Below are 15863 nucleotides of genomic sequence, written 5' to 3'. Positions count from 1 at the left end.
ACCTTGGTCCAGATTCCCTCCGCGTACGCAATCCTTGGAACGACAATTTCTCAATAACTTCCAACAAAACTCAGTTGGGTAGGTGATTCCATGCCGAGTAATTGCCGGCCAGCCATCTCCGTTGCTCTTGAAGATGAGGAAAACCAATTTCCAGTCACCACATATTTACCAAATTCACGCAGAGACCACTGAAAGCTTCCGCATCAGAGCGCTGCCCTTGCCGCGACGCAAGACGGCAAGACTTGACAAGGTTTTCATTGTCTGGTATTGCTGCTTCTGTCACTCGTGCCAAGGTGGGTTCCTTCCAGAATGATCATGCTACTCCAAGGTAATGTGAGAAAAGCCTCACCTTCAAGGCGCCAGCATGGAGTCCTCATAAGTTGTCTCTTTGAACCTCTCCGATGGTCACCCGCATGAAACACGGGCGACGGGCGATATGGTGCGAAGACCCCGGGATTATGTGGTTCGTCTTATCTTTGAGACGGAAAGAAGTGTCTGCGGTCCTAACCTCAGACGTCCATCAGGTGTTTCCATTTCCTCGCAAACCACGGTGCCACAGCCCAACTGGCCCTCTCCCAAGGATGTCCACAGTGCCGCTCACTCTCGTCAGACGTGATCTTCTCATCTCGTCTTAGTTCACCTGCACCACGGAATCTGACTCCTTGCCGTACATAGACATCCTTTTTGAGCTCCTGAACACCATCGAGCAATGATGATTTCGCACCAGCTTGCTCTTGCTGGGCACGAACAGTCAGCATCACAGCCATGTCCCTCAATTGTGGTAGTGGCAGTAAGTCTAGGCATGCGTGGTGAGGGAAGCTGATCTGGGCCAAGCACGGTTTCAAAGGACCCAGGGGTGGCAATCGTGATTCCGATGCAATGTCGAGGTTTGTCAACGGCGCCGCGGATGGAGGACCTTCACGCAGCGCCAGAGGCAAAGAGGGTCGATAGAACGGCGACATATACTGTGGATCCATCACTCGCTCAATGTCAATGCCCAGGACGCGAGCGTTGAAGAGGCACGCTGCGAGGGTCGCAGTGGCTCCATGGGGCCAGAGCGCACACCTTGGCCGCTCTCGTACTAATGTCAACAACTGTGTGAAAGGTGTGCAAGGCTTTGACATGCATTCCTCGGTGGGAAATAAGTTCTGTGGTGAGGAGAAGGTGAACATTTCCTCGTCCGCGGTGTACTTCTGTGTCCAGTCCAAGACCTGCGTATCGGGCGACCTTACCATCGCATCCGCCTCAACTTCTGGTGGAAACGGCGCAAGACGCCTGGGCGCAGTATCCGGCATTATGCGCTTTCTTAACCTTCGCCGTTCTCCTTATAACACGTCAGAGACATAACCACGCCTGCATTACCTACGCAAAAGTGCTCACGAAAGGCTCTCTGTGCACGCCGATTCTGCTCCTTCCGCGCCTCTGTAATGGCAGGTTTCGGTTGTTCCTTATCTCTGTACTCGTCCTGGCAATTTGGCGCAGGTAGGAAGTTTCCGGAACCCATCTCGAACGCAATGTATCGGTTGACTCTGCTCGTAAGCAGGTAACAAGGTGAAACGAAGAATTCTGGATAAGCAAAATTCATAAGAATGAGGTCGAGATGAGGTCGGGGTTTATTTGTTCCTCTCCCACTTGCTTACTCTTTTCGGCCAATCAGAATACAGGCCTGGCATGGAGAGAGACATATTCGGGACAACTCAACCACATCCAAAGGTGTAAGCAAGTACGGGAGTACAAGAACCCACGATCACGATCACGATGTCGATGGCTTTGGACTATCTAGATGATTCGACTGCTACCGACCACAGAAAAATCCCACCTGGTTTAATATTCAACCAGGTTTCTCACTCCAAATTATGCCAGCATCGAACAAGAAAATCATCGCCATCGTAGGTGCAACGGGAAGACAGGGAGGAAGCGTCGCACGTACCTTCCTCTCAGCACCTCTATCGTCGCGCTGGCACGTTCGCTGTCTCACGCGGAACCCGTCGTCCGAAGCTGCCAGGCACGTACAATCAAGCTCGTCTACAATGTCTGGCCATGCCAGTGTGCTGACTGTCAATTACTTAGAGGTCTCGCCGCCCTCGGCGCCGAACTCGTCCAAGCCGACCTCTCCTCGACCGCCAGCCTCGTCGCAGCCTTCTCCTCCGCCACCGCCATCTTCGTCAACACCAATTTCTGGGAAGTCTATCGCAGCGCTGTGGCGTCTGGCACAAACGACGACGACGCCTCGCAACTAGCATACAACAACGAAATCACATGGGGTATCAATGCCGCAACAGCAGCCAGCCAGATTCCTGAGCTAGAGAAATTCGTCTACTCAGCCTTTGGCTCGATGAAGGTCGCTTCTGGAGGCAAGTACGCGCGCTGCTACCACTTTGAAGCCAAGGCCGTTGTCGTTGCGCATATTACCGAGAAGTTGCCCCAGCTGGCGGCGAAGACGAGCTATATCTATGCGTCCGCATACGCTGATAATCCATTGCTGTTTCCGCACAGGGTGCCCTATGGGACGTCGTGGATTCTGTGGATTCTGATGAAGTTGCCATTTCTGGTGCGGTTTCTGCCTCGACCAGCTCCAGCTGCCCCAGCGACTACCAAGGCCACCGAAAAGAAGGTGCCGACTGGTGGTGAGCATCTCATGGTTCTTCCGGGGAAAATGTCAACGAAGCTCCCCGTCTTCATCCCGGATGTTTCGACGGGTGGATACGTTCGGTGCCTGGTTGAGGATGAACCGGCAAGCACGAAGCTTCTCGCGGTCGACTGGTGGCTCGGGCTCGAAGAGGGAATGAAGATGTGGGAGAGAGTCACGGGTCGGAAGTCAAAGTCCATGGAAGTCACTGTGCAGTTGCTCTGCCAGTTGACGGGTCGGAGGGAAGAGGTCATTGAAGGTGCGGCTTTTCTGGCCGAATTCCCTTACATGTGTGAGGTGAAGGGTTGGATTGAGCCCAGTGGACTGAAAACCCCACCATCTAACGCGATGAGCTATGAGGAGTTTTTGAGGACCAGAGACTTGCAGGAGCTGCTGGCCTGATAGGACCTCAATGGCAGACGATTCAATATTTGCATTCTCTCTATCAGTTCCTCAAGTAATGAATCATGGTTTACTTACGAAGTGTTGTGCGGACAGATACCACTTCGGAAGCACTCTGGCATGACATCAAAGTATTGAATGAGTAATCCGACCATGAAAATGAGGTTAAAGAGCGACACCCGGCTTCAAGGTGGGTGGTAACTTCCGCGATATGTGTAACGAACTGTGATTGGTCCAACCACGAGAACGCGCGCTAACAAACCACTTTACGCGCGACGCGTTTGGCAATTGAATCTCAGGGATAATTCCATCCTCATTATCATCACATCACAACCAAGTCCTCACATCAGCTGTTAACTCACCTCGAAAGGCGCCCGAGAAATTCAACATGGCCCTCGATACATTCCAGCTTCGTGACGAAGCAGTCCGAGACAGAATCCGACTTGCAACAGAATTCCTTGACCCTACAGACGATGCAGCCAGATCATACCGCGGAGACATTGTGCTCATGCTCAACCGTGGTCTCCGAAGACTAGTGGTGAGCATCGATGACATCCGAACTCACTCAAGAGAACTCGCGGACGGCATTCTTTACAAACCTTTCGATTACTCCCTTGCCTTCGACGCTGCGCTGAAGAACATCATTGGCACAATTCCCAATCGGCCTCCCTTCGAGCAAGATGAGGACAGATTATACTATGTGGCATACTCTGGCTCATTCGGAGAAAACACCTGTAATCCTAGGACTCTGGGGAGCTCCTTGTTGAATAGAATGATATGTCTGGAAGGCATTGTCACAAAATGCAGTTTGGTACGGCCGAAGGTCGTCAAGAGTGTACACTGGAACGAGAACAAGCAGACTTTCCACTTCCGAGAGTACAGAGATCAGACCATGAGTGCGAATGCCCCGGCAAGTCTGAGCGTATATCCCCAGGAAGACGGAGAAGGCAATCCTGTAAGTGAAAACCCTCGCAAGCAGCATGCGTTGTATTAATGCATCTCCAGTTAGTCACTGAGTACGGCTACTGCACCTATCGAGACCATCAGACGATAAGCATACAGGAAATGCCCGAACGAGCACCGGCAGGACAACTTCCCCGCGGCGTCGACGTCATATTCGACGACGACATGGTCGATCGAGTCAAGCCTGGTGACCGGGTCCAGCTCGTGGGTATTTTCAGATCGCTTGGTAACAGAAATGCTGGATCTGGGTCATCAATATTCCGAACACTCATACTTGCGAACAATGTTGTTCTATTGTCCTCGAAATCAGGAGGAGGAATTGCAGAAGCCCAGTATACCGATCAAGATGTCCGGAATATCAACAAAATTTCCAAGAAGAAAAACATCTTCCAGCTGCTGTCTCAGTCTTTGGCGCCCAGCATCTACGGCCATGACTACATCAAAAAGGCCATACTGCTAATGCTGCTCGGTGGTATGGAGAAGAATTTGCCCAATGGAACTCATCTGAGGGGAGACATCAACATACTCATGGTTGGCGATCCGTCCACAGCCAAATCACAACTTTTGAGATTCGTGCTGAATACTGCACCCCTCGCCATTGCTACAACCGGCCGCGGATCCTCTGGTGTCGGTCTTACTGCTGCCGTGACTCAAGACAAAGAGACTGGAGAAAGACGACTTGAAGCAGGTGCCATGGTTCTAGGCGATCGAGGTGTTGTCTGCATTGACGAATTCGACAAGATGAGTGATGTTGACCGTGTGGCTATCCACGAAGTTATGGAACAGCAGACCGTCACCATTGCCAAAGCTGGCATACATACCTCGCTCAATGCCAGATGCAGCGTCATTGCAGCAGCAAATCCTATCTTTGGTCAATATGACAGCAACAAAGATCCTCACAAGAACATCGCATTGCCGGATTCTCTACTTTCGCGTTTCGATCTGCTCTTCATCGTCACGGACGACATCGATGACAAGCGAGACCGATTTATTTCTGAGCATGTTCTCCGGATCCATCAGTACCGACGACCTGGGACAGAAGAAGGAGCACCCATTCGTGAAGACGCCACTCAAATCCTCGGCATCGGCATTCAAGAAGAACAAAATGCGAAAAAGACCTCGGATACGTACGAGAGGTACAATGCTGTACTCCATTCAGGTTTTTCCATAACGGACGAGGTACACCCACACCCACTCAGCATGCCTTTCTTGAAGAAGTACGTCCAGTACGCCAAGAGCAGATGCAAGCCCAACTTGACCAAAGAAGCCAGCGACTCTATTGTCAATGCCTATGCCGAGCTTCGTAACGATCAAATCAAAGCCAACGAGCGCAGAACAAGCCCGCTGACTGCCAGAACACTCGAAACACTGATTCGTTTGTCAACGGCGCATGCCAAGCTCAGATTGTCAAGCCGTGTTGAGAAACGAGATGCCATCGTGGCGGAAGAGCTTCTCAAGTTCGCTCTCTTTAGAGAGATTCCAGAGAAAGAAGACGGACGAAGAAAGAGACGCAAGACACAAGATGCCGACAGCTCTGAGGAAGGCAATGACTCTGGGAGTGATGGCGATAGTGATGATGATACGGCATACCGTGGCACAAGGCCAAGCGCCGCCCGCGGCTCAAAGCCTCAGACGCGAAGCCAACGGTCACCTCGTACCAATGGTGCGACGAACGGCAGAGCTTCTGGACGCACGAATGGAGATGTCGAGGAAGAAGAAGAAGATGATGAGGAAGAGCCAAGCCCCTCGCGAAGGCCAAGACAGACGGGTGCAGAGTCGCAATTGTCTCGCATGAGCATTGCTAGTTCCATCCCGAGCTCGCAATTGCCGTCTACGCAAGGTGATTCTCAGTCACAGTCGAGAAGAGGACAGTCTCAGCCCAGCATCTCACCGTCACGGCTCGAGGCGTTCCGCCGTGCTCTTGGTCCTCTGATGGTTACATCCTTGTTCCAGAACGATATGGCCACTGTGCCGGACGTGACTGCAGCAATCAACCACCGCATGTCAGAGAATAACTCGCAGGAGTTCTCGGATGTAGAGATCACGGCTGCATTGAAGGAGATGGGAGATCAGAACTTGATCATGTTCTTGGAGGATAGTGGGGAGGTGTACAAATTGTAGGATTTGATTCTGGGACGGATGAATGTTATGTCTGGTGTTACGGTGGATAACGCGGCTGCTGGTATCATGTTTAGTGTCAATGAGCAATGATGAACAACCCTTTCGGTCAAAATCGAGCCTGTTATCCAGACAAGGTATGCTAGTTGAAAGTCGGTGTGCTCCATGATACTCCCCGGTGTCATTTCTTGAACACCGTTGTTGCCTCAAGCGGATTTCAGGAATGGGACATGGCATGACGCTGGTGCATTGAACGATGGTCTCATCGACGTTGTACTCGTTCTATTTGAAGACACCGTGCTCAACAACAACGCTTCCAAAGGACCTCGATGAATGAAGCATCGATAGGACGGGCGGTCTACGTAGGGTCATCGCTCAATTTTCGGTTTTGTAGAGCGCCCGCACGGCCGTGATGCAAATCTCTTCAATCGACGCGTCATTTGGAATCGGCTGGCCGAATTCCTCTGCTGTCTACTAGAGAGTGGTCAGGGAAAGGGTTTATATACAGTCACGGATCAATCTTCCCCCAGAAAGTAAGCTAACCCTTTTCCGGCGACTTGGCAGCTCTTTTATCACAACGACGTCTCACAACACACTTCACTTTCATCTGTCTTCAATCATTCATCATTATCAGCGTACATGAGTCTCATCTCATACAGCACTTGATTTCAAGTAGATCTCTCTCAGTGCTATGACAATGCTGTACCTGTCCGTGTCCTCAACAATGCCTCGGGGTATCAATGACGCCTCGAATGCAAGCATAAAACGCAAACGAGTTCTGTACAGCCATGTTCCAGCATGAATGTCCCTCCATTCAGAGCCAACTGGGTCCCTCAACACCGACTACGGCTGACCACCAGCCTGTCCGTTCCCACCGCGGGCCTGAATGAGCTCCTGCTCCGCTCTCTGAATCCAGCGCTGCAAATGCGTCAAGTACATGTGCAGACCTGCTTCTCTTCCTCTCTGTTGCCATTGCGCAAAGTTCTCTGGGGCCACCCATCTGTTTTGCTGGCACCAAATGGTCTGTAACGCGTCGACGATAATCTCAAACGACGATTCTTGCCCAGGCTGGGGTACACCAAGCATCTGGTTGATCTGTCCCAGAAATAAGTTGTGTTGCATGGTCAAGAATATACGGGCGTCTTGCTGCGGATGAGGCGTTCCCATGACCTCATAAAGCTGCTGGACGACCTGTAAAGCGCGCTGTCTCTCGAACCCGGCGAATTGCTCAAGTCGCTCGATCTGATTTCGTGGCACGGGCAGTGGAGCTGGAGCTGGCGGCTGTGGTGGAGGTGCTGCCGTCGATGGCGCAGCTGGTCTCCGTCGAGGCTGCTGTGGGCCTCTGTGATCCTGCCACCGGGTCCCAGTTCGCTCAAAAAAGACGTTTTCCCGCTCCCGGGTGAAGATCCGTTGGATGTAATTCCAAGGTCTTTCTCGAGCACTTTCGTGCCGAGCATCCCGTGGGAGTGCCTCCCAGATACGACGGCCGTCCCAGCCCTCGGCCTCGAACATTCGCAAGGCGGAGCCCCAAGCGTGGTTGGGATATTGCGCGCAGATTTCGTCCAGCGTCAGCCTGGCCGGCAAGATTGTTTTTGACTCTGGGTAATTGTGGAAGGCAGCACTATTGCCTCTGCCCCGTGCCCTCTCGATTTGCAACCGGTATCTGGTCCGCGGGTCGTCGTCGTTGCCAAAAACTGCGAGCAGGTTACGTCCGGCGTCATCTCCTTCGCCAATGGACCGTGCTTGTGGTGGGATAGGATCGTCTTGTGGCAGGTGTGCGTGAGGATCCGACCTCCTCAGCCCTGGGCATCGCTCCCGGGGGCCCAAGCGCTCCACCTCACCAGTGGCCTGTCTGTCGTCCTCAACGTCCTCCTCGACCTCTTTCTCCACTTCTTCTTCAACATTGTCCTCAACGGCCTCCTCGGCCTCTTCCTCGACTTCTTCCTCAACATCCTCCTCAACGGCATCGTCGAAGTAATCCTCATTCAGGTCAGCACCTGCGTCAGCCTCAGCCCAGTCATCCTCGTTCATGCCAGTGGCATTCAACTCGTACTCCCTCATTCCAGCATTGGTGGGTCTACCAACGTTGAGGTACTGGCCTGGTGCCTCAGCAAGCACCTCTCCCATTCCCTCAACAAGCCTCTCTTCCATTCCTCCAAGGAAGTCATATGCCGGACGCAAGGCGTTGTTGTCAATCATCTGCGCGCCATCATTAGCTGCGGTGCCTGGTTTCGGTCGACCATCTGGGTCGAAGCTCCATCGCCAGTGATCCTCTTCCTCCACTTGTCCCTGTTGGCCAGCGTCGGACTCGTTTGATTCCTCTTCCCATTGGTTGTCATGACCGCCATCAGGGTCAATCGAACCGTCCTCTGGTTCAATTTGTGAGCCTGTTGTATCTTGGTGTATGTCACGACCCTCATGGTCATCTGATGGAGGGGCGGCATCATCCTCAAGCGGTCCACTCTCGGGCTGTTGGTCGTTGCCAGCATCAGAACTTGCTTCTGTGTTGTTGAAGCTGCGGAGCCAATGAGGTTCTGACCCCGACTGGCTATGACCGGCGCCAGCGTTGTTACTAGCCATGGTGACGACGATTTGATTGAAGGGATGCGCGATAGGATGGTGTTATGATGCTCGCGACAACTCGCTTGCAGTCCTTGTTGTGGTGGAGGGACCAAAGCGTTGATCCGTTGATTGAAAAAGATCTGAGAGCAACATCGGTCGGTCAGCCACCAATTCTCGCACTGCGCGACGAGATGCAACTTACTTTCAGGTCTTCCCAAGAGAATCCGCGCTGCCACGGCTCCCTAACTGTAACACTGGTCAAGGACAGTCCGAATGAGATTGAGGCTCAGTATGTTGTCCTTTGAAGGGTATGAAGGAAAATTCATCGGCAACTGATCGCTTGACATCTGATTCACGAACGATTGTGAACATGTGTGCGGTGCCGCTATATCAGATTGGCGCGGGTGCGGTAGAATTCGATCTACACAACTCAGAAAGGTTTGGTGGCTTGTGTTGGAAATTGTGAGGACAGCCATGCGCAAGTGCAAGCACACAAGAGTGCCCTATGGGTTTATAAGGGCCAGGGGGCCAAACAGAGGCATGCTCGAATGTCCATGACAATGTCGGCAGATTTCAAACGACGACGATATGTCACCTATATCACCAACGCACCGCAGTGTCGTTCGCTTCATGGACGAGCCGCTCCGTATATTCTGGACATTGAAGGTTGGTTTGTACCTTTGAACTGAAGTACAATTTGGCTTCCTTCTCTCTGAAGGGCTTCTTCGCTCAACACCAAGGCAAGTGGTATACCTCCAGCATACAGCTCAAAGCATGATCGGTACAAGAATTTCCCACTTTGTTACGGCTTTGTTCCTCCTGAAAGTTTTACAATGAGTGGATGGAGTGAAGAACCTTGCTCGGCAAACTATTCCATGCCAACAAGGCTGTATTTGTCAGGAGTGATACCCTTCTTCCCTGCACTTATACGGCTGGCGGCGGATGTGTTGCATGCAGTTCTGATACATGGGCTTTGGAAAATGGCACGAACGAGTGTATCCGATGTTCAGTGTCACCATCTCTATCCGCCTTAAACTGCCTGGCTCTATGCAGAACAGCTTCTGGGATTCACAGGAAACAGCCTCCTGGATGGGTGACAAGTAGCTGCGGTCTACAAACAGTGGGCTGAATGGGAAAGCTACAATACTGGACTACTATTACGTGGATGTATCCAGGACAAGGAAGATCTTGAGGGTTCAGCATGCTCATTTGTACATGTCTTTGTGTACGAACAGAGTGCCCTTTGAGTCCAAAGCACACCTATTCCATTCTCCTCCACACATTCTGGACAGGCTGTGGTATCCTGACAGCCAGCTGCCATCCCAAACGCCAACACAAACCCAAAGACAAAGCCGCTCGACAAAATTCTGCAAAACCAGACAACAACACCTTCTTCGCGACATTCTCCTCCATGTCGTCGCTCGACCGCGCTGAAATAGGGGTGTTCAATGTGTGGTCCGGCCAAGATCGACCGCCGAGACAAAAAGTGCGCCGAGCCTGCTCACGCCTACCATCCTACCTCCATATAAATTCCCTCCCTGCTTCCCATTCAAAACGTCATTCTTTCACACCTCTCTCTCCATCTTGCGCTCTGTCGATCTTTGCGTCTCAAGAGTAAGACAGTTTGCGGTGAAGACTGCGCAGGTTTAGATCCATTTAACCTTTCTCATTTCTTTATTCCTCCTCAATCACCATCAACCTCACCCCTCCAACAATCACCTTGCCCTGAACAGCCGATCAACCAGTTGAAAAGTCTTCACGCGTTGTTGAACATGCCATCCCAGAATGCTGGGTCGTCCTGCATCTGTCGCAGCTCACTTGCAGTTAGATCCTCAGACCCAAAGTTCCAATCCTGATTGACGTTCATTGGGTCGGATGACGGGGCAAGATCCTCAATGGCTGCGTCGAACATACCCATACCATCGTGCGGAACCTCCGGTTGAGGAGGATCTTGCACTGCGAAAAGTTCAGGATACTGCATCGAAAGATCAGAAGTCTGCGCAAGAGTCTCGTCACCACCAGGAAGATCTGTCCAGGGAGTCAAATGAGCACCTTGCAAGAAATATTCACCAGTCTGTGCCAACATATCAACATGCTGTGGAAGATATGCGGTGTCTGTTGCCACCTGGTTCTGCTGCGGCACGATGTAAAAATCCGTCTGATCGTACAGAATTTCAGGGGTCGGAGGAAGACTTGGAAGCATGTCAATGTACTCCTGCAGAATTTCATCTTCGGTCCTCGCTTGAGACGATGGGTCTACTTCGGTTCGACTGGTCCCTTCAGCAACAGCCATACCAAGTGTCGGAACCATGTTTTGCGTTTGCTGCAGGGAGGACATACTTGGGACGGCGACTTCTTCTGTGGGCTGGCCATGCTGATGACTGGGAGCTGACGGAGCCGTGGAGCCGCCGTATATTTCCTCAAAGACCAGGTCGAAGTCCCTGCCGAGACCAGGAGCGTCTTCAAGTCTGTTGCTAATCCCAACGGGTTCGAAGGCTTGCTGTGTGTTGAACACCTGTGGTCCTGGCTCGGCTCCGAAAACTTGCTGCATACTCTTTCCGGCCAAGCTGAACCCCGGAGTCAGTGCCGTCTTCGCGCGTTTGTTGGAGGCTTCTTCAGCTGGTGTCTCTTCCCGGACTCGCTTGGGCCTCTGGCCATCATGAGCGGTGAGACTCAAAGTACCACTCCCGTCGTGCGCTTCATGCAAGGCATTGAAGCTTTGAGCGGCGTTGCCGGGCTTCCCGGTGCGTTCTGCAAAGGCGTTTGTGACAGCTTGGATTGCCTGCCGTACGAGACCGAACTTCAACTGGCCGCTCTCAAAGGCCGAGGCAGCAAGTGGAACAAGCTTCTGCAAGCTGGTCGCAATGATCCCCTGCTCTTGCAAGATTGCGTCGACAGCCTTGTTTCGCACCTCCAACGAAGCTGCACCAGTCTCGCGTGCCCGAAGATCATCAAACACGGCTCTTACTTTGTTGTCAATGAATGCGGCGAATGCAGCGCAATCCTCGATGCGTTCGAACGTCAGGAAGGTCTCAGTCATGCTATTGACCGGATATCGAAGCATTTGGAGTACCTGCTGGACACGTTGTCGAACATCGGCATTGGCATGAACAACATCTGCATTGACAATCGTCTGCGCTGCTGAGACCTGTTTTCTCCAATACCCAGCCATGGCGTACTTGTATTCTTCGAATACCTCCATGGACTCCCACAATGTGTCGGATCTTGCCTCCGCCTTTGGCTTCTTTGCCTCGGGCTTTTGAGGGAGGTCCTCGGCTGCTTTTCGCTTATTGGCTCCTGACCGAGGCGTGTATTCAATATGGCGGACGGGCTGGGCGTTTGGGTTGTTGAACTTGCCCATCAGTTTGCTTTTTCCCTTCTTCTCACCACCGTTCATCAAGCAAGGACGAAGCTTCGGCTGAGTGCACAGTTCTGCGATCTCATCATCAGTGTGAGCTTTCAGGTATGCTTCGAGCCGCTTGGAGATAAAGTTTGTTCGATTGTTCTTGGATTTGCATGTTGCAATACCGTTGTCGATGAACTCTTGCTTTGCAACGTCTGTCAGACGATTGTAGATGTCGTGCGAAGTCCAATGCCATTGAACAAAGGCGGCAAGATATGTTCCTCGAATGTGGTTCGGGTATCTGATGCAAATCTCTTCAATCGACGCGTCATTTGGAATCGGCTGGTCGAATTTTGGAAACGAAGGCAGCTCTCGATACACCTTCGGTTGATTATCCCATCTCTTTCCTCCTCGAATGCCATCTCTTGACACGGTCGCTTTACTGGATTCCGCTACGCTGGTGGTGGGCCCGGTAGCTGGATTGGAGGTGGTGGAGACTCGAGCCGCGGAAGCCATTGGAGCCTCTTCTCTGCTCGACAGGATCGATTGCGTTGAGGACCCTTCGATAAAGCTCGAGGCTTCGACGTAACCGGCAGGCAAAGGCTGTTGTTGTGCTGGTCGCATGATGCTCGACTTTCACTTGGAAATGAGTAAGAAGGCTGGTAATGCTGCTGCACGACTTTCAAATGTCTTGAAAGGCTATCAAGAGGTCACAGCCTTGTATGATCCTTGGAGTGGTAAACAACAGTATCTTTTCGGAAGCCAAAGATTGTGTAAAGAGTTGAAAGTCGATGAACTGCTTTCAGACGAGGGTTTTGAAAGCCGAAGGGCAGCAAATGTTTTGGAGGAAGTTCACTTCAAAACAGGACAGCAGTTGCACTTGTCGGGCTGCCTTTCACATCGAAGTGATGTCTCGCGCGGCGGACAACTTCGAGCCTCGCGACATCGCGACATGTTCCACCTTGGCAAAGAATGCTGCGCAACGTCTTGTCCGCCACGCACAAATAGCGTCATGCTCGATTCCTGCGCGAGAGTCGTCGAAGCGGTTTTCTACTATATTTTTACGGTATCTACGGTTCGAATGGTGGTGGAGAGGAAATGATGCGCAGAACGTGCTGAGTCGAAAGCATCATTTTCACTGTCCTGACAATATCAACCGTCGAGTCTTCGATTTGGCGGTAATCTACTCTCTCATTGCTCGAAAGTCCCGGCATTTCGTGTCTCAAACCCTCAATAAGCACGGCCATTGAGCTCGAGACAACAAAGACCACACAAAGCGCAAAAATCAACAACAAAGGAAAAGAAAGAAAAACCGTCTTCAACCAAGGGACAATGGAACCCCTGAATGACTCAGCCTTGCCGACCAACTGAGACATCGTCGAATCCTCCGCAAATACCTTCCCCCACAGCTACCAGTAAAGATGAGCAGCTATTGCTGCCAGCCTTGTTCGTTGTCGACTCCTTTCGACTTCTGTTGACATCCTCCTCCTCGTACCGAAATTACCAAATCCCTCCTAGCTGATGCCGAATGTACGGCAAGTGCAGAATGTGTTTTCATGCTCCTCCAGCTCGGCTCCTCTTTGCTCAAGCCTCTCCACCTTGATTGCTTCTCTTTTGACCACGTGGAGCTCCAAGCGGCTGCTGTGCATCACTCCGGACACTGTCTGGGTCTATGATTGTGCCTTGGACAGGTGCATCTGACATGAGATGCGCTGGAGGCGGCGGCGCAAGACTCTGGATAAGCTGTTCTTGCAGCATCAACCATTGCCAATTCATGGTTTCCACTGAGCGATCTCGAGCGTAAGCTAGGAGGTCGCCGTTGCCGTCGAAGTCTGATTGCCTAAAGCCACCATGTTGGGTGTGAACCGGTGAAGTCGACATCGTTACACGCACTGTGTACAGCAGCCATAAACAGAGGTATTCTGGCACGCATTTCTCAAATGCAGAGAGAAACGCGAAGTTCAACCAGGCGTCTTTCTCGTCCTGGAATGGTGTGAAGCCTTGCTCCAGCAAGCGATAGAACTCAGCGTCGTATGTTTCGAAGAACATCTTTCGGAGCTCAAGGCTCCAGCCACAGAGGTCAAGAGCGTTTTCGAAATACAACCAAGCTGGGGCAGAGTTTGTTGTCGGATCGATGTCCACCACGCATCTTGCCGATTCAAAACTGTCCCGCATTTTGGACTCAAAGGCTTGGTAGAAGGCCTGAAATTGGGCGTCGGACTTCCAGAAATCAAGACCCCAGAAAGATCCACGAGGCTCTTGTTGCGTGGGAAAGACTCGGACATTTTGGTGGAATTGTGCGTTGAAGTCTTGTTCGGACAAAACCGCCTCTCCAGATTTCGTTTCTGTGTGCGCATATCCCTTCACGAATGGGGCCCCATCGCCCGGAGTTTGGGCTGCAACTGTAGAATTGTCATGACGACGTCTCTCCCTGGCTGGCTCCTTCTTCTCGCTCTTGATTCGTTTTGGAGCCAGAGGATTCAAGCCAAGGTTGAGCGGGTCGCTCTTGCCGAAGACCAAAGTGCCCTGGTCGTTGCATTTTGGCTTGGGGCCCGCAACCAACCGACGGACACCTACCTCTCCGAGGTCTGACCATCTCTTAAGCATTCGTTTCTGCAAGAAGTTTGATGGTGTTTTGCCCTCACCGTATGCAGCTATCCACCCGGCTTGGATGTCATCGGTGGCTTCTTTGAAGATGTCGAGGGCAGTCCAGAAGACAGGGGTGAAGAGATCCAAGACGTCTTCATTTTCCAAGTGATTTGGATATTTCTGGCAGATATCCAACAGGGTCAGGCCTGGTGCAAGCGGAGTATCTCGTTGAGGATAAGCTGGTAGGTTGTACTTGCTGAGTCGGCGGCTTGTGGTGTTGCTGCTGCCCAGTGTCGTGCTGGTGCGGGCTCTCTTGTTGTTCTCAACAGGGGTGTCCTCTCTTTTACGTTTGAGTCCTTCCTCAGCTGCGTCGGTGTTGGATCTCTTGCCTGAAGAGGGAGCTATGGCGGCATTGATTACCAACGATTGGCTTGGTGCTGTGCTACCGCGGACTCTCTGCCGGTCCTCAACAGGAGCGTCCTCTCTCTTACGTTTGAGTTCCTTCTGAGCTGCTTCGATATTGGATCTTTCAATTGAAGCGGGGGCTGTGTCGGCGTTGATCGCGAAGGAGTGATTGCTGGCACTGGCACTGTTCTGCACATCATATATACTGATATGTTGATATGATGGGAACGGTGCAGGCTTGGACAGGTTTGGTTGACTTAAGTATCCCTCCTCCTGCTCCCCAATTGCATTGAAGCTTGACTCATTGCCACGGGTGTTCTGCTTGCTTGCAAGCGGCTCCCAATTGAATGTAGGTGGATTGTTGTTTTCCTTGGTCTTGTTTGATGGATTGGGGACGTGTGAAGGCGTTGCTTCTTCCAGGGAGTTGCCAACAATACTGTTGGAGTCTGACTGATGCACAACGTCGCTATTCACCAGCTGTCCGGTTTCTGCTTGACGGTCAGCAATGAAGCAACCATGCAGGGCAGGAAACACTTGCGATTTGCTTGATTGTCTCCGTAAACCGTTTCAAGGAACCATTGCGGAAGTCCGGTAGACATCTTGGTGGTGTTTGTCTGAGATTTGGATCAGCCTTGTTGGACAAACCTTTCGATAAAGACAGCAAATACCTGATGAAGATCGCAAACAACGTGCGAAAACTGGTAATTGGGCTACTGGAACCAGATTGCAGGTAAGGAGAGCCTTTGGCGATGTTTGAGAGACGATGCAAAGGATTTTTTGGATAGAATTGAGCTGCTAAGTTCTCGTTTTCGAAGTATTGATGAGGGATTAGATGAGTACGAATTCAAGGAG

The 15863-nt window shown here is 51.7% G+C and overlaps 6 protein-coding genes across 6 annotated transcripts; 2 read left to right on the top strand and 4 right to left on the bottom strand.

The window, feature by feature from the left end:
- Window positions 1-509: 509 nt before the first annotated feature.
- EDD37DRAFT_648634 (uncharacterized protein) lies at window positions 510-1504 on the bottom strand (the record flags this gene model as incomplete). Its single annotated transcript, XM_062818039.1, has 2 exons — window positions 510-1324; window positions 1381-1504. The coding sequence occupies 2 exons, from the start codon at window positions 1502-1504 to the stop codon at window positions 510-512; spliced, it is 939 nt and encodes a 312-aa protein (XP_062672083.1).
- A 102-nt stretch (window positions 1505-1606) lies between these two features.
- EDD37DRAFT_333585 (uncharacterized protein) lies at window positions 1607-3305 on the top strand. Its single transcript, XM_062811614.1, has 2 exons — window positions 1607-2005; window positions 2071-3305. The coding sequence occupies exons 1-2, from the start codon at window positions 1857-1859 to the stop codon at window positions 3029-3031; spliced, it is 1110 nt and encodes a 369-aa protein (XP_062672082.1). The 5' UTR covers window positions 1607-1856; the 3' UTR covers window positions 3032-3305.
- A 2-nt stretch (window positions 3306-3307) lies between these two features.
- Window positions 3308-6391, top strand: EDD37DRAFT_686099 (minichromosome maintenance protein 3). Its single transcript, XM_062819909.1, has 2 exons — window positions 3308-3986; window positions 4037-6391. The coding sequence occupies exons 1-2, from the start codon at window positions 3420-3422 to the stop codon at window positions 6113-6115; spliced, it is 2646 nt and encodes an 881-aa protein (XP_062672081.1). The 5' UTR covers window positions 3308-3419; the 3' UTR covers window positions 6116-6391.
- A 564-nt stretch (window positions 6392-6955) lies between these two features.
- Window positions 6956-8692, bottom strand: EDD37DRAFT_607770 (uncharacterized protein; the record flags this gene model as incomplete). The annotated part of the gene is made up of 1 exon (XM_062814992.1): window positions 6956-8692. One exon carries the CDS (start codon window positions 8690-8692, stop codon window positions 6956-6958), a length of 1737 nt encoding a protein of 578 aa, XP_062672080.1.
- A 1669-nt stretch (window positions 8693-10361) lies between these two features.
- EDD37DRAFT_333491 (uncharacterized protein) lies at window positions 10362-12864 on the bottom strand. The gene has a single exon (XM_062811612.1). It carries the CDS (start codon window positions 12639-12641, stop codon window positions 10431-10433), a length of 2211 nt encoding a protein of 736 aa, XP_062672079.1. The 5' UTR covers window positions 12642-12864; the 3' UTR covers window positions 10362-10430.
- Window positions 12865-13601: 737 nt separating this feature from the next.
- Window positions 13602-15610, bottom strand: EDD37DRAFT_607768 (uncharacterized protein; the record flags this gene model as incomplete). The annotated part of the gene is made up of 2 exons (XM_062814991.1): window positions 13602-15447; window positions 15486-15610. The coding sequence occupies 2 exons, from the start codon at window positions 15608-15610 to the stop codon at window positions 13602-13604; spliced, it is 1971 nt and encodes a 656-aa protein (XP_062672078.1).
- Between the last annotated feature and the right edge of the window lie 253 nt (window positions 15611-15863).

Source organism: Exophiala viscosa, assembly GCF_022695815.1.
Source record: "Exophiala viscosa unplaced genomic scaffold EDD37scaffold_3, whole genome shotgun sequence".
Lineage (NCBI taxonomy): Eukaryota > Fungi > Ascomycota > Eurotiomycetes > Chaetothyriales > Herpotrichiellaceae > Exophiala > Exophiala viscosa.
Note: the sequence above shows the minus strand (reverse complement) of the source record. Positions and strands in the feature narration are given on the sequence as shown.

What these genes read in the sequence shown, in the direction of transcription:
- EDD37DRAFT_333585 (XM_062811614.1), top strand. Translation starts at nt 1,857, where the DNA reads ATGCCAGCATCGAACAAGAAAATCATCGCCATCGTAGGTGCAACGGGA. An exon ending in CCGTCGTCCGAAGCTGCCAG is followed by an intron (nt 2,006 to 2,070) that starts GCACGTACAATC and finishes TCAATTACTTAG; the next exon opens with AGGTCTCGCCGCCCTCGGCG.
- EDD37DRAFT_686099 (XM_062819909.1), top strand. Translation starts at nt 3,420, where the DNA reads ATGGCCCTCGATACATTCCAGCTTCGTGACGAAGCAGTCCGAGACAGA. An exon ending in AAGACGGAGAAGGCAATCCT is followed by an intron (nt 3,987 to 4,036) that starts GTAAGTGAAAAC and finishes ATGCATCTCCAG; the next exon opens with TTAGTCACTGAGTACGGCTA.
- EDD37DRAFT_333491 (XM_062811612.1), bottom strand. Translation starts at nt 12,641, where the DNA reads ATGCGACCAGCACAACAACAGCCTTTGCCTGCCGGTTACGTCGAAGCC.